Below are 26,651 nucleotides of genomic sequence, written 5' to 3' on the forward strand. Positions count from 1 at the left end.
ATAAGCCTAGTTTCATTTAAAAAAAAACATGGTTGTTTTATGAAACTAAGAGGAAGAGGTGCCCGACACATGGAGGGAGATCCGGCACATAGATCAGTGCAGCGCTGCTCACACTGAAGCTGCTCTGCACACATTAAACCCTGTTGCACGATGCCAACGTTAATATATGTGACAACTGCACGGGGCATCGGCAGTTGGAACGTAAATAGCCGTATGGCAGTCGTGAAGGGGTTAAATATGGCCCAGTGTTTGAAAAAGAATAACTAAAAAAGATAAATGTAAGAAGAAACTTAGATCAATGTCCTATGAACGCGCACGGACGCTCAGCCAATCAGAGAAGTCGTCACTAATAGAATGCGGTCCCTATACAGTCTGGCACTCTCACCCCTGTTTAGACAGTGTCAGACTGTAGAGGGACAAGCACTATTGACAAGGGGAATGGTTAACATCAATTAATTAATACATTTCCAGGAGGAATGGCACAACACGGTGAGTTTTAAGAAAAGATTCTTATGAATTGTGATTTTATGGGGAGTGCAGGAATTTACTACAACAGACGTGTCCGGAGAGATGTCCGGTACTTCGATTATTGCCAGTCATAAAAACAAAGAAGAAATCTTGATATAATAATATTTAATCAAAATAATTTTATTTAATCAAAACAAATAATTTATTACACATAAATACAAAAATAATTAAATAAAGATACAAAAATTGAACCCCCCTCCCAAGTATATACTATAGACAATTAAAATAACATAAAATATATGCCAGGTATATGATGATGAATAAAGATGGTAAGTATGGTGAGTATAATGGTATCAAGTCCTCATGCAGAAAAGCATGTACCCTTAAAGAAGGATAGAAGAGCACTTATATGTATATCTATATGTATATCTATATGCAAGCACTTATATGTATATCTATATGTATATCTATATGCAAGACCAGCATCAGAGCACCAGGGAACTGATGTGGATAGTGCTGCAATAACAAGTCGCTCCAGTGCCAATGATGCAATGATGTAAGTAAAGCAAAAAGCACTGAGTCAAAAAAGGGAAGGAATATCAACTACAATGAGTAGACTATACCTGCAGAGGACATGATGGAAGAAATGATGCACCTGGACACCGAGCACCTCGACGCGCGTTTCGCAACCTTCGTCAGGAGGTGTGTTGCCAGTCATAGTAGTATTTGCTATGCACCGTGCTCTAAAGCCTCATGCACACGACCGTAGTGGTGTGCACGGACTTCGACTTGCGGCTCGGATGGCTGCGGAGTGTCACCCGCGGCCGCTCGCAAATCACGGGCCGTGCACACTGCCATGTGCATTAATTTCAACGAGGCTGGACCGCAAGATGCGGTCATAATAAGACATGTCCGATCTTTTTGTGGTCCAGGATCCTGTACAATGTACGGACCGTGGAAACCACGGTCGTGTGCATGGGCCCATTGAAATGAATGGGGCTGCAATTCCCCCCTCAGATTTGCGGGTGAATTGCGGCCGTAAAACTACGTTCATGTGCATGGGGCCTTACTCTGTTGTTCCAGCTCATCATGATTTTCCTTTTTGACCCAGATTGTTTAGACTATGGTGTTTGTTTGTGACCCCTCTGAACCTTGCTTGATGGCTACCTTCTTCCTATACTGTGCTTCATCTGCTGTACCCCTTCCGTTTTTTAACCGTTGGTAGCTTTTGACCACATATTTCCTGAATCCTTTGGTTCTGCCCCATCTATTTGATCTTGACCTAACTAGTAGACTACAAATGCCCTCGCTACTAGCAAATACCTGCTCCTCTACGTTCTCCTTACCTTGGTAACTTCTTTAAGTTATCCAAAGAATGAATTATCGGATAACTAACATGCCGTTACAGTCCTCGGCCCAGCAAAGTACCAAGATTTTAATCAAAGTCAAATTAAAAGGTGGTCCAATGTGCGATCTGATTAAATACCTTCTTTTCGGACTGAAATATATTTTTCATTTATTAAAAAAAATGCACAATTGATCATAAGATTCAGGGTTGGACATGTTGACCATTAATTAATGTGCAAGCGCGCCATGGATCATTAGACATCACATCTCACGGCTTCGTCGATTGAAGTAATTTCTAAAACACTTTTAATTAGGGTGAACATTACAAATGAATAACAGCTGTAGAAAATACATTACATGTTGCTAAAGTGCCATGAAGAAGAACACCCCTGACATCTCCAAGAGATTGCAAACAACATTGCTACATGTGTTAGAAACTAATTAATGTCTATTGATCTATTTAAGTAATACACATACAACTTGGTTTTACCCTACACTTCAATTCCACTTAAAGGGGAATTGTTCTCGTTTCCTGAGGTGTCCGAGAGACTTTTCAGAATATAACATTAGCGAAGGTCTATGAGGTGGGACCTCCATTTTTTGGAAAAACAAGGGGGCCACAATGCTTCATAGTGCCACTGAATTCCCTCAATAGTGGTTGTCTTTTTTTTAAGATGTTATATCTCATATCGAGCTTTTTTTTCATTGGATACAATGATACTTTTGAAAAGGCACTTTAAAAGAAGTTCCAAGTTGCAGATATTTCTGGCCAGGTTTTGATGCCTCTTTATCAAGTTTTCAAGAGCATGACATACATGTGTGTATGTATATATGTATATATATATATATATATATATATAAAATTATCCCACCTGCTACTACGATCACAATTGGGTGGGACTTAGCACTTACCCATAGCGATACCGGTGAGGGGATATGTTTTACATATGGTCGAGTTCCAGGTTCCTCCCTATTAATTTATGCAAAGCAATAATACACTAGACTGACTTGTGAATGGTATCATCCCGTCCATTAGTGTGTCTAAAATCTAGAAATATAAACATTACAAATGAGTAGACATATTCATAGTATCATATCTATACTGATGTGTACAAAAGCATGTCCCTACCTCTAAGCCCTCATGCCCACTGCAGTTATTTTCGTCAGGGTTCTATCCGTTGTTTTAACTGATAGCACCCTTACACATTCATTTCAATGGGGCCATGCACACTTCCGTTTTTTAAAGGAACCGTGCGGCCATTCCGTCAAAAATAGGACAGGTCCTACTCCTGCCAGTTTTTGACGGAACAGTCTCGGCCTTTTCATTGGTTTGGTCCGTGAAACAACGGACTGCACACGAAAGCCATATGTGTGCGGCCTGTTTTTCACGGAACCGTCATTAGCGGCCGTAGAACGGCTGACGGAAGTGTGCATGCAGCCTAAACGTGGGGAGATAGATAGCTTAAGTAGTAGAAATAGGAATCTAACGGCCAGCTCGACCGAATCAAACTCGAAACGAATTTCTGGAAATTGGCTCATCTCTAACTGTGAATAACTTCAGCTGATTTTCTGTAATATTTCCATTTTATTATTAGAGGAAAGTCCTTTAGAACCTGATTGGTAGACCGGTTTCCTTACATCCCGCCTACTGTTTTCTAAATGTAGTCATTTCACAAAATCTGTTCTGTGCTAACAAACGCCCACTCGGCTATCCTGCAAGACTTGGTGAAATGTCATGAGTATCTGATATTAATAGTTGTTATAGTCAGAGCACTGGAATGTGTGTGCATTCATAAAGAAATATGTGATGAATTTAATAAAATATTTGCTAACAAAAAAAAGTATATATATATAAATATAGAGTTTTCCTTTACATAAGACCTTATCCCAAACAAAACTGAAAAACGAGGCGTTCAATAGATTCTAATGTATGTCATCTTCATGTCCATAGACTCTTCTACCACCACCAGATTCTGTTATTTAATATTTAGGTAAAATAGTTTAACACAAAATGCACCTTACAGATCTGACTTAGGCCCCATTCACACGAACGTGTTTTTGCGGCTGCAATTCCCCCGAAAATCCACAGGAGAATTGCGGCCCCATTAATTTCTATGGGGCCATGCACACGACCGTAGTTTTTACAGTCCGTGCACGGCCCGGGAGCCCGCACCACAGAAAGAATGGACCTGTCTTATTACGGCCGTGTTCTGCGGTCCGGGCTCATTAAAAATAATGGCATGTGCAGGTCCCGCGATTTGCGGGCGGCTCGCGGCTGACAGTCCGCAGCCGGCCGACCCGAAAATCACAGGGGTGCACATGGCTACGGTCGTGTGCATGAGCCCTTAGACATTGGCTAATTTACATGTATGGGTACAAAAATATGTGAAGGCCATATCTGCGTGTCTATGTTAGTACCTGTTCTGGTTGGTAGAGCCTCCATATCATGAGCAAACATATTTCATTAAGGAGAGAAATCTGTCTGATGAGAATTTTTCTAATTTTCTTCTAAAATAATGTTTAATGCCAGGGACGAAACGTGAGGTAAGCAGATTAAGGGGCCACCAAGGGCACCATTAAGAAGGGTTGTATGATGGAGCCTGGAGAGAACCCTATCATAGATATGTATGTAAAGGCGATGGCAGATGGAGGGAAATGGGGGTCATTTATATGAACACTTGAGATTGGTGGAAAAGCGTGGGAAGGGGGTACAGGGTGCAATTAAATAAATGATTGTTTATTGTAATGCTTTACTTTAGGGACAGTTGGGGGTGCATCCAGAAACCAATGTATTGGAAACGAATAGTGCTTGTCCCGCCCCTGCTTAATTCCACCATATCCTAAAAATAAAAGTTCTTAAAGGGAATCTGTCACCAAGTTTATGCTTCCTTATCCGAGGGCAGCAAAAAGTAGTGACAGAGATCCTGATTCCAGCGTTTTTATTTTTAGGATTCAATTAAATTAAGCAGGGGTGGGATACACCCCCCCAACCATCCCTCGATAGGGCAGCATAAACCTGGTCACATTTCTCTTTTATACGTGTGTGTTATTGCAATGTACATGAATAAATCTAGTTTATATTTTAGAAGGCAAATTCCAAATCTGATGCAAAAAACCTAAACACTCAAAACATAATTTGTTTAAAAAAAAAAGCCCAACTTTGTTATACACAAGATCGCATGGGGTTCATAGTTTACGTGTGATGGCCTTCTAGTAATCAAATTGTCTTTCTCTACCTATAGCTCATGTCACTGGAAAAGAGATAGCTAAAAGCCGTAGAAGTTTATTTCTGCCGCACACAGTACATAGAGAACACTTCTTCTATCTGAACTAAGATTAGTTTTGAGTAAAATGTTCTTCAGTGTCCTACACCTCATCATTACTTCTCTATAGTATCAAATTCTGGCCTTCTAGTAAGTCCCATCAAGTCTATTAGTTTCTAGCATGAGACAGAGGCACCTTAAAAAGTTAAAAGATGCCGATAAAGGGCTTTTAGTTGAGCAACCAATATCCTACTATGGGGGAGGGGTGTATAATGTACCCAACATCAATATGAAATGGACATTTAGGAGGAGAATCGCTACTCCTATCTGCCAGTCAACTACTCTCAGCCAATCGATGTCATAAGGAAAACTTTTTGGTTGAGATAGCTGGCAGATCAGGCACTATTCTCAATGCATCACCCAAATGTGCTCGTCAGATAGATGCCATGCACAGTATTCAGCTCCCATCAAGATCTGTTTCTGCTTGCAGTATAGTGGGAACACTTAGTTTCTACCAGTCTAACCTTTTATGGCCATCCTATGGATTTCTTTTTTTAATGTTCCATTGCGTTACAAAATTAGGTTGATGGTAAAAAATTAGAGTAGATCAGGCAGTATTGGTCTTCTCTTGTTCTTGCCAATATTAAGCTTCTTATCGGGCTCTCCGACTGAAATGTAGGATCGGAGGGGTCACGGTGCGGGGTGTGGACCCACTGGGCCATACCGCGTAGCGGGATAGCAGCTGGCCAAACAGGTATAATGCAATGTCTATAGTTCTGAGAGGGTACCTGAGGCAATGTAGACAGTAGCGGTGGTTTTAGGCTAAGATGAGGCTCCGACAGTAGAGAGACACCCGGCGGGGTGCAACACAATAGATGCAGCAGAGGGCACAACATGACTCCAACTCTTGAAGGCACAGAGGTACGGTAGCACGGGATACCGGGTACAGGCAGCAGGAATGGGAAACACTTGGAACTGGAAAACACTAGGAAACCATTTGCAAGGACAAACTTAAGGTAACACAACAACGCTCAGGCAATGGTTGAGAGGGCAGAGCTCCTTTTATAGTCCAGAGGCATTCTGTGCTAATTGCAGCTATTCTGCAAATGTGTGCGTACTTGCCCTTTAAGGCTGAGTGCCGGTGTCTCCCAGGAGGGCGATGCCGCCGGGAACTCGCTCGTCCATGGCCGTGGCAGTCAGAGGGTAAGTCAGGACGACGGTCCGCGGCCATAGACGTTACAGGAGGGCACTGGAGCGGGTTGTCGCTTCAAGCATTTAGGAAAGGCAAGCAGTAATAACCAAGACTCGAGGACCTCAACCAACGTGGGAGTCCTACCATGGTTTGGGCTGCCAGAGAGTATTTTTTTTTTAATCGTTATATTTCGGTACATAAAAATTTATGTTACATTTATGTGGAAAGATATTTTGTTTACTGTAATTCCAATTTATTTTTTTTATTTCTTGTTTAATGTTGTTCTCCGAACATCATAAATTACATTTTAGATTTATTTTACGGGTTCTAATGATAAGATGATACCTATAAAAATGTTAATGGCTTTTATTTAAAAAGAAACATTTCTTTAACTAATGAATTTTGTTCATCTAATTTTTTTTATCCCATTGGGGAACATCATTTATTTTTATAATAATGCATTGAAATACATGGGTTTAGTTAGTTATGTCCTAATAGGGTTTCACACAGAACAGTCCTGGGGCAGTTGTTAAGTGCAGGGCTGTCTCTTAAAACCGTAAGCCTCAGCAGCATCACAAGGGTTAAATGTCCGGTAATGGGGTTTTGTGCAATCCCAGTCATTGTCTTAGGGTGGTGGCTGTCAAAAACAGGTGAGTTGTACCCCTCTCCTTTCGCCCCGTGGTTTATGTGGCTCCCACTGACATACATTTATTAATTATTGTTAGCTATGGCTGTGGGAATATGGTCGGGAATTATTGTTTTATAACATAATTAATCCAAATCCATAGATAAATAAGTTGCCTATGAGTTTAATGTATATGAAAAAACATAGAATGTACTTTTATAAAAGCAGGACATCCGAAATTGGTACCCTTTAAAGGAACAGTAGGGAAACATAGAGTTTTATTGGTGTCATATCAGGGCTTCATATAACTCGGAGGTTCTATGGAGCCGTAATACGGTTGTATGCATGAAGCCTAAGAAAATGCAATAAATAAGAGCACTTTTTTTCTGCAGAGGGAGCCCATCTGGGAGGATGGGCTCTAGAGAATGGAATTTGTCTTCACAGTTGAAAACTATGTGCTGAAATCAGCGCATAATGGGCGAAGACCAACCTCACCCCCCAGTTTATGATGGGGACACTCCATTCAGAAGCTGCATCTATAAGGCAATGTAGAGATTAGCTCTAAAGAGTGTTTCTTTCTTTCGTTCTCTCTCTCTGGAGGACTCAGCATATCCATGCATCACACAGACAGTAATCGATTTTAATGGGAATTGTGTTATACTTCATTTCTCCTGTGGTGGTGCTGCAGGGAAATGGACTGTGCGCTGTTAGACTCCCCCAAAGATGACAGTTGATCACTGGAGATCATAGCAGCATTACACCCATTGATCAGCTTATTTTCAGTGGACCTTCTAACAAAAAGATTGATTAAGGTGGATAACCCCTTTGAGCTTTTCATACCTGACTATATGACATCCACTTCTACTTATCTTTGAGAAGCTTCTATTGAGGTCTTCAGAATCTTCCTTTACATTTATGATTTACCCTTCATATATATTTTCTATGACCTTTCGCATAATAGGAACGGCAAGCAAGTTTCTTATAGACATCATTTTATATCCTTCATGTAACATACAGTATAGACCATAACTATGTACAACAAGAAGGTTTGGGAGTCACCTTTTATCATGTGTACAATGGTTGAAAGTAATTTGGAGTAGTCTAGAGAATAGACTATCGTAGAGTTTCATATATAAAAAAAAAACATTCACAGTAACAATTCGGCCTATTCTGTCTGACTCATATTTATTTTAAACGAGTGGTGTCATGACGCCTATTTCTTGAAGGAAATCTCACAGGCGCTAACCCTGAGAATTTATATGGTTCACTCAACCATTCTTATTTTTGCTCTGTTAAAATTTCGGAATGACCTTGGGAAGAAAATCGACTGAATCTGGAAACTTGGTATCTCGGATAAAACGTGCTAATTGTGCTTTACAATCTTCACTATGTAAGGATGGATCATAACCAAGGTATTATCAGTTGAAGCATGTCTCATCAGTTGAATGTAAAATCCCCTGGCTATTTTGGTACAATGTTTTTTTATGATATTCTTGCAAAAATGTTCTTGCCACCTCTTGATAATATTTTATCAAGATTTTATATAAAAAAAATACAGGTAGAATCTAACTAGCACATTATTAAAGCATTTACAAACTCCTTATTGTGTAAATTTACCCGCATGAAGTCCCTATGGGTTAATATTACACACTTGTAGGCACACTGTGTGCTGCCATTTTCATACCAGGGTTAGTAAACAATTGGCGCCAGGGGTTGACCTGGAGTGCACAGGTTGCAGTCACACCTGCGTCTTGGAGCCTGTGGTCCATTTTCCCCATATAACAAGACCAGTAGTATAAATGATACCTGATGGTTGAAGGCCTTTTACAGATTTTGCATTGGGGCCCGAGATCTTCAAGTTATGCCCCTGACTGGGACTCTGTCTCAGGGTGCCCATACACATTATATGAAAGTCGGCTGATATCGGCGGGACCAGACAATTTTCTAATGTGTATGGGGGTGTCTTGACCCTCTCCCAACATTTGGATTTCAACATGCCCGATCCTTTGTACCCACGGCAAATAAGCCGATGCTAGAGTAGTCTGGCAGCGGCTTATATTCCTCTCCCCATTGAAAACAGAGGACTGAAGATGAAGATGGAAGAAATAGCTGTATGGGAAGTTTAAGGCTCTATAAGGGAAAGATCTCTGTAGGAGATAGGACCATAAAAAAACATAAATACTGTACAATCAATGCAAAGTCATTTCTATGCTGCCCTAGTCTGCCCTCCTCTGATGCCATTATTCGAGATGGGTGGACGGAAGCTCATCTTCGGATTGTCATGTAATAGGTGGTTTCATCATCTGTAAATAAAAGGTGAACATAATTAAAATCAATAGAGACATTTCTAATTCATGCACATACAAATGGATGACATTTACAGAGAAATGATGAGCAGGCAAATCCATTCTTAGAATTTGTACAAGGATTATGCGATGGCTTTTACTAGTATTGCTCTTTATATGCCTTGCTTTTATTCAAATAGTTGTGTTTATCCACATAAATTAGGTTTACAGGAGAGAATGTATCCTTGTACATTAAAGACCTTAAAATCCTTAAAATCACACCTAATAAATGGTGAAAAAAAAAATATGGGCTAAATCTGGTATTGCAGCTCAGATCCATTGAAGTGAATGGGGCTGAACTGCAACACCATACACAACCTATTGACCAGTGTGGTGCAGTTTTTGGAGTAAAGCAGCCATGTTTTTCCAATCCTGGAGGACCTCTTTAAGTAAGAAGGTTAAAAAACTTATAAATGGAAATGTCTTCTGCTGAACCCTTGGGGCTCTGTTGCATTAAGGACTCATCATTGTGTAAGTACCAGGTGATGCGGGAGGCTCCTCTGGTACTCTGGCGGGCCAGTCCCACCATGCCTTTATGAAAAAGACATATTCTGCTCATCTGCAATTTTTTGTATTTAATTTTTTTTCCCTTTAAAATCCTGCAGGCCGAGGCTAAAAGATAACTCCTGTTTAGTATTCTAAGGACTGAGTAATCTCTGATCTTTTTATTGTTAAATTATTTGAGACTAACTTTTACAAGGTGAGCTATGATAATAAATTTGACCTGGAGAATTAATTTTATAATCGTTTCTCCCTAAAATTCATGAACATCTCTTTGCCTATGTAGAAGCACAAGAAGAACTACAGTACATTAGACCTTGTTCTCTGCTGTTTTTGTGGAAAAGATGGTGTCATCCTCTTGCAATTTAGAGATTAGTTGTCAGGCTCTGGAGGCAGGTTCAGAGTCCAGTGGCTGAAACAATCAGAAAGGATCGGGTTATTAAGCAAAAGTCATCAGATAGCAGTCCAGGTTTGATACACTGATAAGCGGTAACAGTTTGTAGCATGAGGCAAAGACGTGGTCAGAAGCAATCCAAGCTTTGTAAACAGAGTAGCAGCAACAGTTTGTAGCATAAGACAGAGAAGCAGCAATGAGCTACTGTAGACTGAAGTCAGGAAGCTCAATAATCTTGAAATTTAAGTGTAATGTTTATATAGGGTGTCAGAGGGTGTGGCTAAACAGACCTGAACAGGATTAGCAGACATTAGTGAAACTGGACACAGACACTGGAATGGGACCTGACCAGCATCCCAGACAGCTCAGTGAGCAGTTCTGCTACCTGGAACAGGAGAGTCTCTGGGATAGAATCCTGACACTAGTGGTTGGGAACGTCAAGAAATAAATGACTGAAGATGATACACCACCATGCCTCAGCCTCAATATCAGTGTCAAGCTGTACCCCATGTACAATCATGATGTACAGATGTAGCCATCTTCATCTTGACTCAATGCATTAAATACACAATGGCAAGAAACTTTAACTTGACATTTCAATGGCTTTTGTTGTGTGATATCACGCTGCAGAAAGTTATCAGAGTCAATATAAACTTGGCTTCATCTGTACGATGCTGAATAGCAACTAGATCAGATGTGCACCGGTAACCCTTAACAAATATGCTATGTGTGAACATGGCATAAGGATCCAATGAATTGATGCAGTTTTTGTTTTTTGTCCTCTACTGCTTTAAACCAGCACTAAAGATATTAATACAATAAACCAGATATTAATACAAGTAAAGAGAAATTTCTAAGTGCTCTTTAGGACGGTCATGCTGTAGGCAGCTCTATTCAGATACCAGGATATACCTTCACCATCAATATTACTATACATTCATCTGCTATGTAATATTTATAGGGTTAGTGCTCCTTAAATAATTTATTTTTACGGCATTGACCATAAAATCTTAATGACCGTATTTTTCACTGACACATTATAATGTCATCCTACAATGTATCTAATAGACAAGAATTAGCATTTACAGAACAATTAGCTAAGAGGTCGGCAGTAAGAGGTTGTAAGCTACACAGTCTTAAAAGACTGGGCTACTACCTGCTGTGTACAATATGTAGCATCTGCTCTATATTTCTATGGCTGTCAGGATTAAAGATTGGTAGCAATTACGGCCTGTCTAGGATAGAGAATAACCCATCCAGGGGCTTTCTAGAAATGTTATGGAGGCAGAAAATGGAAATAATCTGACTTTAAAAATTGAGATGGATTATAACCAAGTAAACCTGTATTTAGATGATATAACTGGTGTTATATTATCCAATATATATAACATGCTCTATTTCAGAGGTGTAACTGGAAGCTCATGGGGGCAAATGCAAAATCTGTAACCATGTTCCATTTATAATACTTGCATCTTCCCATGTGGCACAGGGGCCTTTGGACCACCTAGGAGTCAAAGTACAACTGCTACCTTGGCACCTCCTATAGACTATCTACTTTTGGCTATCGGACAGGCTTTTCTTTGATGAGGAGCTCGACACTGGCCATAATATATAGGTTCCAACAGTTTGTAAGTAATCGTAATTGGGAAAACCTTTATTTCTGGAGCTATGACTACGCACAGTGTGGCTGAATACTGTGACAATAACCAAACATAATTACACCTAAGAAGATGGAATGCTAATGCATAGACGATGTACCGTAAGATTATGGAGTCAATGGTCCGTATTTACTAAAATTACTCAGTGGGGAATGCCCGTACTCTGAGTGGATAAATACGCTCTAGCGACACACTGTGACGAGCAAGGGTGTCATTATTTACTGTTCGATCTCACCGCCTATTAGATATCTCTATGTAAATGGCCATCCTGTTTTCTTGGATTGCTTTATTATGATAAGTACATGAATGTCTTCTGTGGAACACTATTATTGTATTATGATGACATGTTTGCTACAATTTGACATTATGATCTATGAGAGCTATTGAAAATGTATGGGGTCGGTTGCTATATGGCTCTTAAACTTCCCCTGTTTTTTATGAATTTCCCATAACTTTGTAACTTATTGAATTATGTCATTTCTCATGAAGCTTTTTTTTTTTATATATATATTGGGGACTTTATAAATAATTATGCATATATAAATTTTTGCCTTTTTTGTATGATCTATGAATTGGTTGTTTGTTCCTTATAAAATCATGCATGTTCTTCATGAATTTATTTAATGATATTGTACTTGGTATACTTACTGGCCAGTGAGTCTTTTCATAGGCGTTGTGGGTAGAGAAAATTAACTTTTTCTTATTATTATGAACTTGATAATTAAATGATATATTTATTCTAAATTTTTAATTTGAGTGCTGGACACATATTGCCCAACAGCTATATGTTGTGTTGGTTGTATTTCTAGGTCTTTGGGAGTCAAGCAACCTTTTGAGATTTTCTCTTATTATTAAGCAAAAAATATTGAGATAGTCATCTAGCGTGTATGTATATATATGGCCACAGGTCCTGCACATGAAAACAATGCATACTAATGCAGCCTGGCCATCAGATGATAGCATAGCCATAGAAGCCAAACAATATCACAGCTTTTAGAAAGAATAAAGAGCATTTTATACTAAAATTTGGAAACCATATCAGCATCCACTATAGTTTTTCTCCAATATCTGGATCTAGAAAAAAAAACTGTTAAGCATACATTTAAACCAACAGTAGTGTAACGTCTGTGGTCGCTGACCACGAACTCCTTCCATCCGGTCGACGCCCTTCTTTCAGAGATGTCTTCACATGCGACTGTCCTGTTCCACAATGACCACCAGGGTGCGCTCGTGAGCTCAGTCCAGACTAGGAGCCAGGTCGCACACAGATGGGAGATTGAGCTGATTGCTCCCAGAACACCCTGGGCTATAAGAATGGCTGTGCCTCTCCCTCAAATTCCCTGAGCCCTTTTTGTCGTTATCCTAGTATGTCTATGCAAATGGTCTCCTAAGTGTTTTCCAGTTCCCAGTGTTCCCCGTTCCTGCTACCTGTAACCTGTATCCCGTGCTATCCCGGTCGTGTGTCGTGTTGAGCTGAAGTCGTGCTGTGCTGTGTGCCATGCCTGTCCTGCTGCGCCACGCCTGGCGCCTACCTGCTGCTTAGTCTCAGCCGAGCCTGTCTTGCTACAGTCTGAGCTATCACAGGTAACTATAGACTGTGACCTGTGTCCTGTTGGCCAGATGTCATACCGTCAAGGCGGTACGGCCCAGTGGGTCCACATACCCAACGTGACAAGTAGCACTTTCATTGGGGAGTTTCTTCTCCACACCTTACAGTGCAATGAAGGAATGCCTACAATCACATGGAACTGAATGACAACAAGAAGCATTATAATTTTGAGCCACTTAAAATAAATTTTTTAGTGGTCAAAAACCCTATAATATGTCACAAATAGCATATGATTTAATTAATCAGGGTGCATTCTATTAGATGAAATGAGTCTTGTTAGGTTACAGAAAGGATCCAGGTAAAGCTTATACACTGTATTATATGCTTAGTTTAGGGCCAAAGGGGGCGGTGCATGACATAGGAATTGAAAGACCACCAAAGAGAGAATCTCTGTGTCATGCACCGCCCCCTCAGACGCTGCACCAGGCATAAGACGGTGTATAGGTTTTGCCAGGATTGTTCCTTTAACCACTGATATCAAAGAGTAAGTAGCAAGTGGCAGAAATGTCAATAGCTAGATCTCTATAGATAACTATATTGTGAGTCCCTGAGTCAGACCATAGCAAAGTGACAACTATTGCTTTCATAATTGAGAAATCATATGGTATCAACTGAAAGGGGCTCTGGTAGCCAATTTATAAGGAAAAAAATTGAGATAGCATGTTAATTAAGGGTACCGTAGTGGCAGACCATGCAGCTACTATGAGAATGCTATTGGGAGAGGCAACCAGTTTAGGACTCTCCTCCAAGCACGGAACAGGGGAATGGCCCGAGGGGCATACAAAGATTGTGGAGGGGAAAACAACCACCAGGCCCTGCTGTTCTAGGTGGCAAAACCTGGCACCATCATAGAAGCCCAGTCTGCTGCTGTTGCAAATTACCTATGAATCGTCATATAACAGGGCACTGAGTCAGGTCACTATAAGGCAGTGTTCCACATAACAACATATTTTACAACATTGAGTTCATCATCCAAACATTGGGCTTTCTTTTAGGTTTAAATGGTCTTTCTTTATTGTGCCATTACACTATCAAATCCCCAATGTAGGCAAAATAATGACGAAAAGTAAGTGACGGGATAACATTAAGTTGTTGAGGGAATTTGCTCATATAAAAGGGAACAAACATTGCTATAGTTTATACTACATGCTATAAAACAATAACTTAGAAGCTTGGTTGGTTACCACAGTATATGAAATGCCCGTAGTAAATAATAAATAACTCACAAATCATAGCCCATTGTAAATATCCCTTAGATAGAAAATAAGCATTGAACGAAATATTATTTTTCTCGATGTTTCTTTAAATATTAACTATTTTGTTGAGGGTAGACAACCTACAGAGTTTTTATCATGTTTTATATTTTCATGTCACTTTTTCCGATAGATAGATAGATAGATAGACAGACAGACAGACAGACAGACAGACAGATAGATAGATAGATAGATAGATAGATAGATAGATAGATAGATAGATAGATAGATAGATTAGATAAATAGATAGAGAGAGAGAGAGCGATAGATAGATAGATAGATAGATAGATAGATAGATAGATAGATAGATAGATAGATAGATAGATCGATAGATATTTGAGCCCAAAAATTGTGTGAACTACAGTACCAATCACGCATTGTACCGCTATGAATTTCAAACATAGAAATCCCAATATTCAGCTAACATATGGAACTACCACTCTCAGGAGTATGGCAATAAGAAAATACATATCAGCTACTGTGTGGGGAACTAACCTATATCACAAAGTCAGAGTAGGCTTCCAGTTGCCGACGTCCCTGCTTCTTCTCTGTGAGCCCCAGTTTGGTTTCTACTTCAATATGCGGTGTGCATAGTATCTAGTAATCCATCAGGGAGCTGTTAGTATGCTACAGATTGAGTGGAGAACGTGGCGTGTCTCCAGTGAAGAAAGTAAGTATACCTGGATAATACTGAGTGACGTCACTCCAATCCTACAGAGAATAACACAAGACAAAAAAAAATCTCCTACTTGTTTCAGACCAGGGGCCCCTTACCAAAAGAGGCTTCCTTCCTTCAAACTGTGGAATACGACAAACTACCTGTTGGATCACTAAATACTGAACGGACATTGGACCAGATATTGTGGAAACAAACCGGAGTTTACAGAGGATAAGAAGAAGTCGGCAACTGGAAGCCTTTCCTGACATCGTCATATAAATTAGTTCTCCACACAGCCAACATTTATTTACTTCTATAAAATTATACTCCCAAATTGGGTGCTCAGCTTCCAAGGGTTGACTCTAATCTCATTCAATATGAAAGCAAAGAAGACAAAGCGGCACTCCAGAGTAATCCAAAAAAATAGTGTAGGCTTTATTCACCCATGGTACATGATAATGCAACGTTTCAACCCCACAATATAGTCAATCTCAGGCACATATTGAAGGCAGTGTCAGGGTATATACACACACCCCACATTATAACATCATTTATACAACTATTATATCTAAGCGTCATAGTTCAATTCTCATAAATGTTTTGTGATAACGATTCATATATTAAAGTGCGTCATGCTCTATTGCGAAGAGATATGTTATATATATATATATATATATATATATATATATATATATATATATATATATAATTACCCCACCTGCTACTACCATCACAGACTAAGAGGGTGGGACTTGGCACTCACCCATATGTTTTCAAACATAGCGATGCCGGTGAGGGGATATGTTTTACATATGGTTGAGTTCCAAGTTCCTCCCTATAAATTTAGGCAAAGCAATAATACAATAGACTGACTTGCGAATGGTATCATCCCGTCCATTAGTGTGTCTAAAATCTAGAAATATAAAAATTACAAATGAGTAGACATATTCATAGTATCATATCTATACTGAAGTGTACAAAAGCATGTCCCTACCTCTAAACGTTGGGGAAATAAATTAATTAAGTAGAAGAAATAGGAATCTAACATCCGGCTCGACCAAATCAGACTCGAACAGAATTTGGGGGAAATTGGCTCATCTCTGACTGTGAATAACTTCAGCTGATTTTCTGTAATATTTCCATTTTATTATTAGAGGAAAGTCCTTTAGAACCTGATTGGGAGACCGGTTTCCTTACATGCCGCCTACTGTTTTCTAAATGTAGTCATTTCACAAAATCTGTTCTGTGCTAACAAACGCCCACTCGGCTATCCTGCAAGACTTGGTGAAATGTCATGAGTATCTCATATTAATAGTTGTTATAGTCAGAGCGCTGCAATGTGTGTGCATTCATAAAGAAATATTTGATGAATTTAATAAAATATTTGGTAACAAAAAAAAATACAAATTCACATAGATAAATGATAGGTGCATGCTGTGCCGGACCAAGAGTGGTCTGGTCAATAAGGGCCATCGATAAGGGCGTACGTACTATACAGGCAGTCCATGCAGCTATATGGGCTCCCCGTCGTGAAGGGATCGGGTCCTGGTTGGTCCTATCCTTTTAGCTATTAGGTGGCAAGAAACTGCACAGGACTCCACACTCCATTATAAACGGCAGAGTTAGCAGACAAAGAGATGGGGAATTGGCCCAAGGCTCATGGAAAGGAGGTTGAAGGGGAAACACGAGGCCCTTCTGACCTCAGCGGCAAAACCCAACATAATGTGGGACCCAGTTTAATATCTTCTATGGGCTCCGTCTATTCTCTTTACGCCACTGGTCATGTTGGCCCAAGGGTCATGGGAAGGGGGTTTTGTTGGAATCAAACACCAGGCCCTTTTGTTCCGGGTAGCAAAAGTCATTATCGTAATAGGCCCAGTGTGATCTTTGTGTGGGGCCTTATCTCTTCTATGTACTGTACGCCACATGGCCTTTACCAACTACCATAGTTATACTCTTCACCTCATTTATCAAATTTATATGTCAGAGAAGCTGGCTTTGTTGCCCTTAGCAACCAATCCAAGCTCAGCTTTCAATTATTAAACAGATTTTTTTTTTACTATGGGCCCCTTCCAGCCATTGTCTTTTTAGGCATTGCCCAAATGCGTCAATGACCAGTCCTCCTCATGGCACACCTGTCAATTGTAAATATAGTTTTGGCTTGAAAATGCTCTTCTATAATCTGTACAGCGGCTTAATAGAGGAAAAAGAAGTAATGAAAACAATTATAGCTTTTTATGGACTATTACTACAAGCTTGAAAAGCTAAATTCCCATGATTGAGGAATGCGTGTAAAGATAACACATTAGCTTACATAAAGTCTAATTAGACTTAAAACCGTTTCGAAAACCCATTCCAGAAATTACAGTTTTTTTGCTCCATAAGCTGAAGGCAAACCTCATGAAAGTTAAAATAAAAATATTCTAAAAGAGAAGATAAAAAATAATCCCATTGTCTTCTTGCTCTTAGAAATAGTAAACTACATTTTATGTTGCAGTTGGATGGGATTTAGGAAATATACGACATTATAAAAGGGTGAACTAAAAAAAAATACGGATCACTTGCTACGGGGTATTGAAAATAGATTTATCAGGCACCTTTCTAAAACAGTAGAATATTTTTTTTCTTACTGTTTACATCATATTTAGATACGTCTTCTCCTTCTATATAGAATACCTCCTGTAGTCACACATTACTTATATGATAAAAACATTTTTTGCCTGAAACTCTTCCTCCCATTTTATCATAAAAGTTTTGCTTTATGCCCGTCAATTAAAGGGGAATTTCCAACTCGCATGTTAAATTATTTGCTAAATCGTTTAGCTATTAACAAAGAAGTATTTTGCACCCCAAGTTATAATTTCCCTACTAACATTTCACATGGATGCCTGCTCTTTTCTTCCTGTGTGTTTTCTTAGCATCTAAATGAATGTGGACGTCACATTTCCCCTTCTTTTTTTTCACCAGCAGGTGGCGCTGTGATGATCTCACAGCGCTTGCTTTCCTGAACATGTGCGACCCCGATGCTGTTACAGAAAAATTCTAATAGCAGGATCGGGATTCAACACATGCACAAGCAGCGATCCATCGTGGCAACTCCCCTAGCCCCCAAGCGTTGGCTTGTTTTCCCCCGGTTCAATTTGTATCTGAGATAGTACAAAATTCATAATATAAGTGTATTTGACCATTCTTCTATTCCCAGCAGCATTGTGAGCTTTTTAATTTTTAGCCTTTGTTCACACTCAAAGCTTTTTAATGTTTTTTAGTTGTTGTCGTTGTTTTTGTAGTGTAATTTTTTTTTTGATAGCCGAACGGATAACAGATATATAAAATGTTTTATATTTTTGGGCCAGATTTATGGCACATGTTGGCACATATGGCACATGATGAAGCCTCGTACGTGGCACAAGGAGTCCCTGTAGCTCAATGTGCCGCAGTACAGCCGCTTTATCTTGTATAAGAAAGCACTTTGATTTCTTGGTTCCTCTTGTGTCCCGAAGGGATGAGAAGAAGGTGAAATTCCAGTGATCATGATCAATAAGGACTTAATTATTGTAGGCAGTTTAGCAAAATAAACCAGACAGTAAACTAACACAGATCCTGCCTTATTCTCCGGATTCTCAGCCCTTTAGCCAAAAACAATTACAGCCCCAGATATTTCCCTTTCTAAAATTTCTGAAAAAGGTGAAAGTTGAGCAATATATTTGAATTCATTGGTTTGACTTTATTAACAATAAGCAAAGCCGGGGAGATCCAGGCAATCCTTTATCATGTGTGTCCAATTCTGTTTGTCACATTTCATGCATCTGAAGCAAATTTCCTAATCAGAAAGGATTACCGCAGTTCACACCTGCCACTTTTTATTTTCCCATTAGACGTGAAGCTGTAGCACAAAGGTCTAATATGACCCAGGAAGCTCCTATATTCAGGAAGAGCATTCTTGAAATGATACAGCTTCCTTCTCGTATGAGATTTACTATTTTATTATTTATTGCTGGAAATTCTATTTTTACCTGAACAATGAGAATTTACAACGGCAGCGAGGAGAAGACGTACAAAGCGCAGAACAATGTGAAATGAAAACTTGAGCTGCAGCTGTCCAAGTCACTTAAGGAAAAGAACTTGATGCAGCAGCAAGGTATTTGAGACTAGAGATCATTTGCTGATGTATGAAAATTTGCTGAACAAGATTTGATAGATTATGGAGGCCATTCACAAAACAAACTACAGATATTCTATAGAAGTAAACAACTAGGTACTTAAAGGGGGTGTCGGGTTTAGGCTCTATTCACATCTGCGTTGGAGGCTCCGTTAGGGGCCTCCGTCGCAGATCCGGCAGGGTTTACCGGAGTTTATCGGAGATAATAGCTCAGCATGCTGTGCTATTGTGTCCAGTAAAATCACAGACACCCTGACAGAACCCATTAAAGTCAATAGGTTCTGTCTGCAAACGGCGGTGTCTGTTTTGTAACGGAAACGGTGGTTCCATTATTCTCTTGTTCTGCTCGTCTGACGGAGCAGAGCAACAGAACTGCACAACGCAGATGTGAACATAGCCTGAGAAACAACATTTTCAAATACCCTACTAGGGTTAATAGAGGGGGGGGGCATTCAGGATCTTTAGCTAATAGTTTAAGTGGAGAGTGGCTACAAAGAGAGTCTCATGCTCTGGGAGGACTTGTCACATCCATGCATTACACAGACAGCCCATTGTTTGTGATGGGGATTGTGTAATGCTATATTTCACCTGTGGTGGTGCTGCAGGGAAACGGAATGCTTGGGGAATTAAACACTAGTTGTGAGACAAGTTTATCATTTGGGGCCCTTGTGAATTGTTTAAAGTCAATATCCCCTTTTAATAAGAATCATTATATATTTGAGTGAATTATAAGAGATGATTGAGGCAAAACGAAAAAAAATGTGTTGAATATTGAAATATTTTTTTAATTTTTTTTTGTAGCTTTAATTTGGTCCTAGAACAAAACTAGTACCTTTTAAGTTTTTAAGTACGTTTTTTTTTAACCTTTTTTTCCCCCCTTTGGGACTGAAGGTGTACTCCCAGCATTTCTCTATAAACATGTGGCATATATTAGGAATTTCATATATTATATCATATATTCGCACATATTAGGATTAAGTGTGAATCCACTTAAGGCCCCATGCACACGAGCGTAAAAACGCCCGTAATAACGGGCCCATAGACTTCTATTGGCCACGGGTACCTCCCCGTTTGCTTACAGGAAGGTGCCCGTGCCGTTGAAAAATATAGAGCATGTCGTATTTTTTTATTTTACGGGCCGTGCTACTATACTTCATAATGGGAGCACGGCCCATAAAAACGTCCGGCCGCCCGTGGCATTTGGATATTTATAACATCATTCGCGGGCCATACAAAATTATTAACTCAAAAATTAGCCTTCTATATTTGGTCAAACATCCTGTGGATGTGTCATAAATATCTCTGAAGGGAAAAGCCCAGACTTTGCGTTCTCCTCTAAAACAGGTCCTGTCACATTTGTAACAGCTTGTAGCACAAAACCCATGGCGGCAGCACCGGTAAGGGGAGATTCACACGAACGTTGCGTTTTTGCGCGCGCAAACAACGCAGCGTTTTGCGAGCGTGTCAGCAGCGTGGCCAATGCGTTTTTGAACGATGTATGCGTGTAATACGCGCGTAAGACATGCGTTTTTCCCGCGCGTGGAAAAAACGCACTCAGCTGTTCTGTTTACGCCAGGCTTCAAAAGGGCCATTAATGCAATACCCCTGCTTCATCTGTGCACCTGTGTTAATTCATTTGTGTGCTTTGGATGCAACCCACTGTTTCTACCAGTATTTTAGTGAAGTTTGTCTGCCAGACTGCATTGATGCCACCTAGCTCTCTGGCCCGTGTGCTATTAGCATGGATGATATCCCGTAGGTTTGGGCAACGAGGTAGCCCTCTACGGCCACACCGGCGGAGATCAGGTAGGATGTGGGTTCACCCAATAGTGGCCCAACGCACCTCTAAAGGGCATTTTCATATCCTCTTTGCTGACCTCCGTCGTCACCCTGAGAAATTTCGGGCCTTTTGCCGCCTGTCTGTGCATGCCTTTGATATGCTGCTGGAGCTGGTTCGGCCTGGAATAACCTATCAGAACACAAACATGCGACGCTGTATTTCCCCCGAGGAGCGTCTCCTTCTGACGTTACGGTATGTGCAGTTTTGTGAGCCAGGTTACACCTTTTTTAATGTCCTTAATGTCCTAAACTAACATGTTTTCTTTGTGCTTTGCTTGTATGAATTTCTGTAGTTTTTTGGCGACCGGCATTAGCTACCATGCCCTTCATTTTGAATTCCTAATTGGAGTCTCCACTATTTGCGGCATTGTCCCAGCAACCTGTGTGGTCCTGTGGCAGAGATTGAAGAGCAGCGTGATCCCTCAGCCTACGGCCCAACACTGGCTTCGCATAGCGCAGCAGTTTGAACGCGACACCCAATTTCCTAACTGTATTGGTGCACTCGATGGGAAGCACATCCGTGTGCAGAAACCGCCCCACTCTGGCTCTCGCTACTTCAATTACAAGCAGTATTTTTCAATAGTTTTGCTTGCGTTGTCGGACTGTAATTTCTGCTTTACCATCGTGGACATCGGGTCCTATGGCAGCTCGGCGGATGCACGCATTTTTCGCTCATCTAGAATGGCACAGCGTCTAATGTCCAACCAACTTGATGTCCCCGAGTCTAGCATCCTCCCTGGCACCAGCGGGCCACCCCTTCCTTATGTTATGGTTGCAGATGAAGGTTTTGCCCTCAGCAAACACGTAATGCGGCCATTTGCGCGGAGGGGCATGGATAACCGTAGGCGCATTTTCAATCAGCGACTATGCAGAGCACGGAAAGTCGTGGAATGTGCCTTTGGCATCATGACCAGCAAGTGGAGGGTCCTGATGACATCAATGCAATTGTCGCCGTCAAATGTCACATGCGTGATCAAAGCCTGTGTTGTGCTGCACAACTTTACCCGCATCAATGATGCCGCTCATGATGTGGAATATATGGGAACATCTGCACCCACCACCAGCCTGAGCCAGGCTGCTCGGCCTGGCCGGCCACCGACATGTGGGCAGCGAGTGCGCCACCAATTTGCCGAGTATTTTGCCAGGCAGGCTTGAGAAGTGACCTGCCAGAACGCTGCCATTTGAGTTGTGGTGAAGTTAATCTTATTTGAGAGAACGTCTGTTTATCCCTCAAGGCCTTTTTTGGTGGGGGGGGGGTGTGGGGGAGGGTTAGGGACTCGCAAAACTTGAGGCCCCTTGACGTGGGTTGCGAGCTTAAAGCTCGGTAGGCGCTTGGAATACCCTTTTTAGACGGCAGGAATGCATGGACATCACATCCTCTTGTGGAAACTATGTATTTCCTGGCCTATATGTATGTGAGCGTTTCGGGGGGAGTAAAGTTAGTTCTGGCCAAACACTAACTATACTAATTACAGCTGAGTTCCTGGTATTCCAAACCCCTTCCGAACAACGAAGACCTCAAAGATGTGGTGGAGAAATCTAATACCGTCACAACCTCTAAGGCAACAGCACCTCCTAGCGGTAGAGGCAGTAGAAAAGGTGTGCAAGGTAACAAAAGGATTGTCCACACAGAACTTCAAAATATCGAACTTTAGTAGTAGTCATGTTTGTGGCACATACTCGCCATATCAGCCAAATAAATACAGAGGCGGGAAAACATACCCGAACAAAAAGGTGCACCAACATGATGCATATACAACAAATTCCTAGCATGTCATCGATTTCTAACATGTGTCGGTAGAAAAAAAGAGCCCCTAAAGATTCTGATAGGCATGGGTCGGCGAGCTGTAACCCGACCGTTCCGCACCACTCTGCTGTCCCCGGCCCTGAGGAGCCTGTTCCTGCACAGCATATTGGGGTTGATACTGCGGGTGGTAACCCTGAGACTGCATGTGAGCCTGTAAACTTGGCCCAGGTATGGAGTATTGAGGAAAGTGATGGACTGGCCCAGGCATTGGGGCAGGGGAGAGGTATCTTGGGGCAGGAGGGTATTGCGCCATCTGCGAGAAGACGGGGGCAGGTTGGGAGGGCCTTGGCACATGGGCACGCGCTGAGGGCATATATACACTACGCCAGTGCTCCAGAGAAGTAAAGCACCGGCCTGGACTTAGCGGGGGTGTCGCACAGTCGATTAAAGACAGCATATTTATTTGCAGCCGCACCAACCTATCCTCTGGTACCCGCCGCATCAAAGGTGCCATGCTCCGGCAAAAAAAATCGTGCTGGTCCTCATCGGCTGCACGGCGCAGGTACTCCAGAACACGGGCGTCCACCTGTGCAGCTGCGGGTGGGTTACCAGGACGTCTGCGGCGGGGTGCTGCTTGTCTAGGTGCCACTTGGTCCGGTTGTCCTGCTTCAGGCGCTGAGGCGACTGGACCAGGATCCTCTCTAGTGGCCTCCGGGGTGAGGGCGACCAGGGGAGCAGCGGCTTCGGACGCCTGGCTACACTGGGGCCGTGCCTCCTCTTCTGAAGCATCCAGAGTGTCGCTAGTTCTATAATATAGGGGACACGTCAGTTGAGGAAACAAATGTCATGTGCAAACACCAAGGCGTTTTGGGGTATGTAACATGTTTGGAGGGTGACGTGGCCACAAAGGGACAACAACGAGTACTTACGGTCGCATGTCCATTATTTCCCGCAGGAACAACAGCTGGTCGTAGTACATGTAGCGCCGTTTTTGGGGACCACCATCTCCGCTACGGGCGCCGGATCCATGTTCTCGACGGAACTGGTCCCTCGAGCTGCGCCACCGTCTCTTTACATCGTCCACTGTATGATGAATAAGAACACATCATTGATTAAACTCAGCAGATGTGAGTGCGCACACAGACAGTGCATGTATAAACTGGTGTTATTAAACACACGTCTACACAAGAACAAGCCTAAGTTGATGATACTATATATAAAGATGGCACTGAACCGAAACGTTGGCAATGACAGGCAATTATTCAGCAGGGACGCAATATCCAATATGGATGTCATTATACACATCAATGGCGACACACAGATATCCACTCACCAATTTGTAGCCGGTCACGGGTGCGGCTGTCGGCCCACTCCTGCTCAAATAGCGCCTCTGCTATCTGCTCCCATGCTGCCTCCTTCAATGTGCGGTCATGGTACGACTCCGCATGGGTGTTCCAGACCTCCGGCCGCTCCTGAACTAACCGAATGAGCTTCCCAACATCCATCTGCCGAGGCATGCCTGCAAAGTGCTTGTGGTGCTTTTGCAAACGGTGTGGCCTCTTTTGCAAAACCTGCTGTCTAACCAACTTCCTGCTTTTCTGCTGGTTTCAACTAGTTAGTTCAAACTCATTTGCATTGAGACAACGTGTCCTGCGTGAAAAACGCGCGTTCGCAGCTGCTGCCAGCGTATGACATGCGTGATTTTCACGCACCCATTGACTTCAATGGGTGCGTGATGCGTGAAATACGCAGAGTTTTTGAACCTGTCGCGTATAGTACGCAGCGAACAAACGCTGCGCAAGAATCACGCACCGTTTGAACTGCCTCATTGACTTCTATAGTGCTGTGCGTGATGCGCAGAAAATACGCGGCCTGCACGCGCGCAAATCGCGCTCGTCTGAATCCCCCCTAAGAGTGAGGTCGGTGTGTGCTGTGACAGGAGTGGAACAGTCCAGTCACCTGACTTGAGTCATCTGACCTCACATCACTGACGTGAGGTCAGGTGACTGGACTGTGCCGGCCCAGATGTGGACCAGTCTGGTGACTCAGATCAGGTGACTGGACTGGTCCACTCTTAGCCGGCACGCACCGACCTCACTCAGACCGCCGTCACCATCAGGGCCGCCATCAGGGGGGTATTAGGGGTAGTGGTGTGAGGGGCCCGGCCAAACCTAACTGAAAGGGGGGCCCGGCAACTGCCGCAACATTCTTTTGGTAGGAAAAAACGGGCCCCTGTAATGGGGCCCGTTTTTTTCACCAAAAGAATGTCGTGAGCTGCTGCTGCTGCTGCTGCGGGCCCCCTCCCCTCGTCATGGGGGGCCGTCAAACAGTCCGCCCGCGCGCGCGCACCCGATCGCGCGCACAAGGAAACTCCCGCGCGTGCGCACTCGCGAGCGCGCACCCACGAACGCCCGCACTGGAGACCGCCCGCGCACGAAGCGCGCGCAGCCGCGGACACACATGGACAAAACTTACCTGGAGCCTGGCTGGAGGTGAAGGACTGGACGTCTGGACCGAAGACCTCGCCTGGAAGACATCGCCTGGAAGACATCGCCGGAAGAGGACTTGAGTGGGAGCAGCTCTTCTGACACGGTGAGTAAATTATCTCAAAGTGCTGTTTATGTATGGCCCTGTTCACACAGTATTTTGCAGGCAAAAAAAAAATCTGCCTCAAAATTCCTTAAAGAATTTTGAGGCAGATTTTGACCTGCCCACACTATCTTGCCGCGTTTTTTTGCTGCGTTTTTTGCTCGCGGCGATTGAGGACAGCAGACAAAAAACGCAGCGAAAAATGCATTTTCTGTCTCCCATTGATTTCGATGGGAGGTCAGAGGCGGAACCGCGGCAAGAAAGGACGTGCTGCTTTTTCTTTTTTCCGCAACTGGCTCCCATTGATTTCAGATTAAATCAATGGGAGGCAGTTTTGGAAGTTTTTTGGTGCTGATTCTGACGCAGTGTCCGAGTCAATATCAAGGCCCAAAAACTCTGTGAACTGGGCCTTATTGTTAGGGCTTATTCAGACGAACGTGTAATACATCCGTGCAACGTGCGTGATTTTCACGTGCCTCGCGCGGTCCTATGTTACTCTATGGGGCCGTGCAGACTGTCAGTGATTTTCACGCAGCGTGTGTCCGTGTGTCCGCTGCGTAAAACTCACGACATGTCCTATATTTGTGCATTGTTCGCGCATCACGCACCTATTGAAGTCAATGGGTGGGTGAAAATCACGCCCAGCGCTTCCGCAGCAGTATAAACTATGAATGAACACAGAAAAGCACCACGTGCTACAAACAGAGTGTCATAATGATGGCGGCTGCGCGAAAATCACGCAGCCGCGCATCATACGCTGCTGACACACGGAGCGGTTATGGACCTTTTGCATGCGCAAAACGCCACGTTTTTTGCGCGTGCAAAAAGCACATGCTCGTGTGAATCCGGCCTTAGGGTAGGAACACACTAGGCATGAACACTGCGGATTTTATGCAACACATTTTATTGTGGAAAATCCGCAGCGTATTACAGTCGCAGCCGAGTGGATGAGATTTGAACAAATCTCATCCACACGCTGCAAAAATAATGGACCTGCAGTGTGG

At 42.3% G+C, this 26,651-nt stretch overlaps 1 protein-coding gene across 1 annotated transcript in view; it reads right to left on the reverse strand.

Moving 5' to 3' along the window:
- The window catches only part of LOC142652619 (uncharacterized), a 144,751-nt gene extending 119,878 nt beyond the window's left edge, over positions 1-24,873 (reverse strand). The window contains exons 1-4 of the mRNA XM_075828275.1: positions 24,392-24,873; positions 23,988-24,141; positions 23,179-23,864; positions 16,187-16,226 (exon numbers count right to left, since the gene is read on the reverse strand). Of these exons, the coding sequence (XP_075684390.1) occupies positions 16,187-16,226; positions 23,179-23,864; positions 23,988-24,141; positions 24,392-24,575 (1,064 nt within the window). The 5' untranslated portion in view covers positions 24,576-24,873. The remainder of the gene's footprint in view (positions 1-16,186; positions 16,227-23,178; positions 23,865-23,987; positions 24,142-24,391) is intronic.
- Between the last annotated feature and the right edge of the window lie 1,778 nt (positions 24,874-26,651).

This window comes from Rhinoderma darwinii, chromosome 5 (genome assembly GCF_050947455.1).
Source record: "Rhinoderma darwinii isolate aRhiDar2 chromosome 5, aRhiDar2.hap1, whole genome shotgun sequence".
NCBI classification, from domain to species: Eukaryota; Metazoa; Chordata; class Amphibia; order Anura; family Rhinodermatidae; genus Rhinoderma; species Rhinoderma darwinii.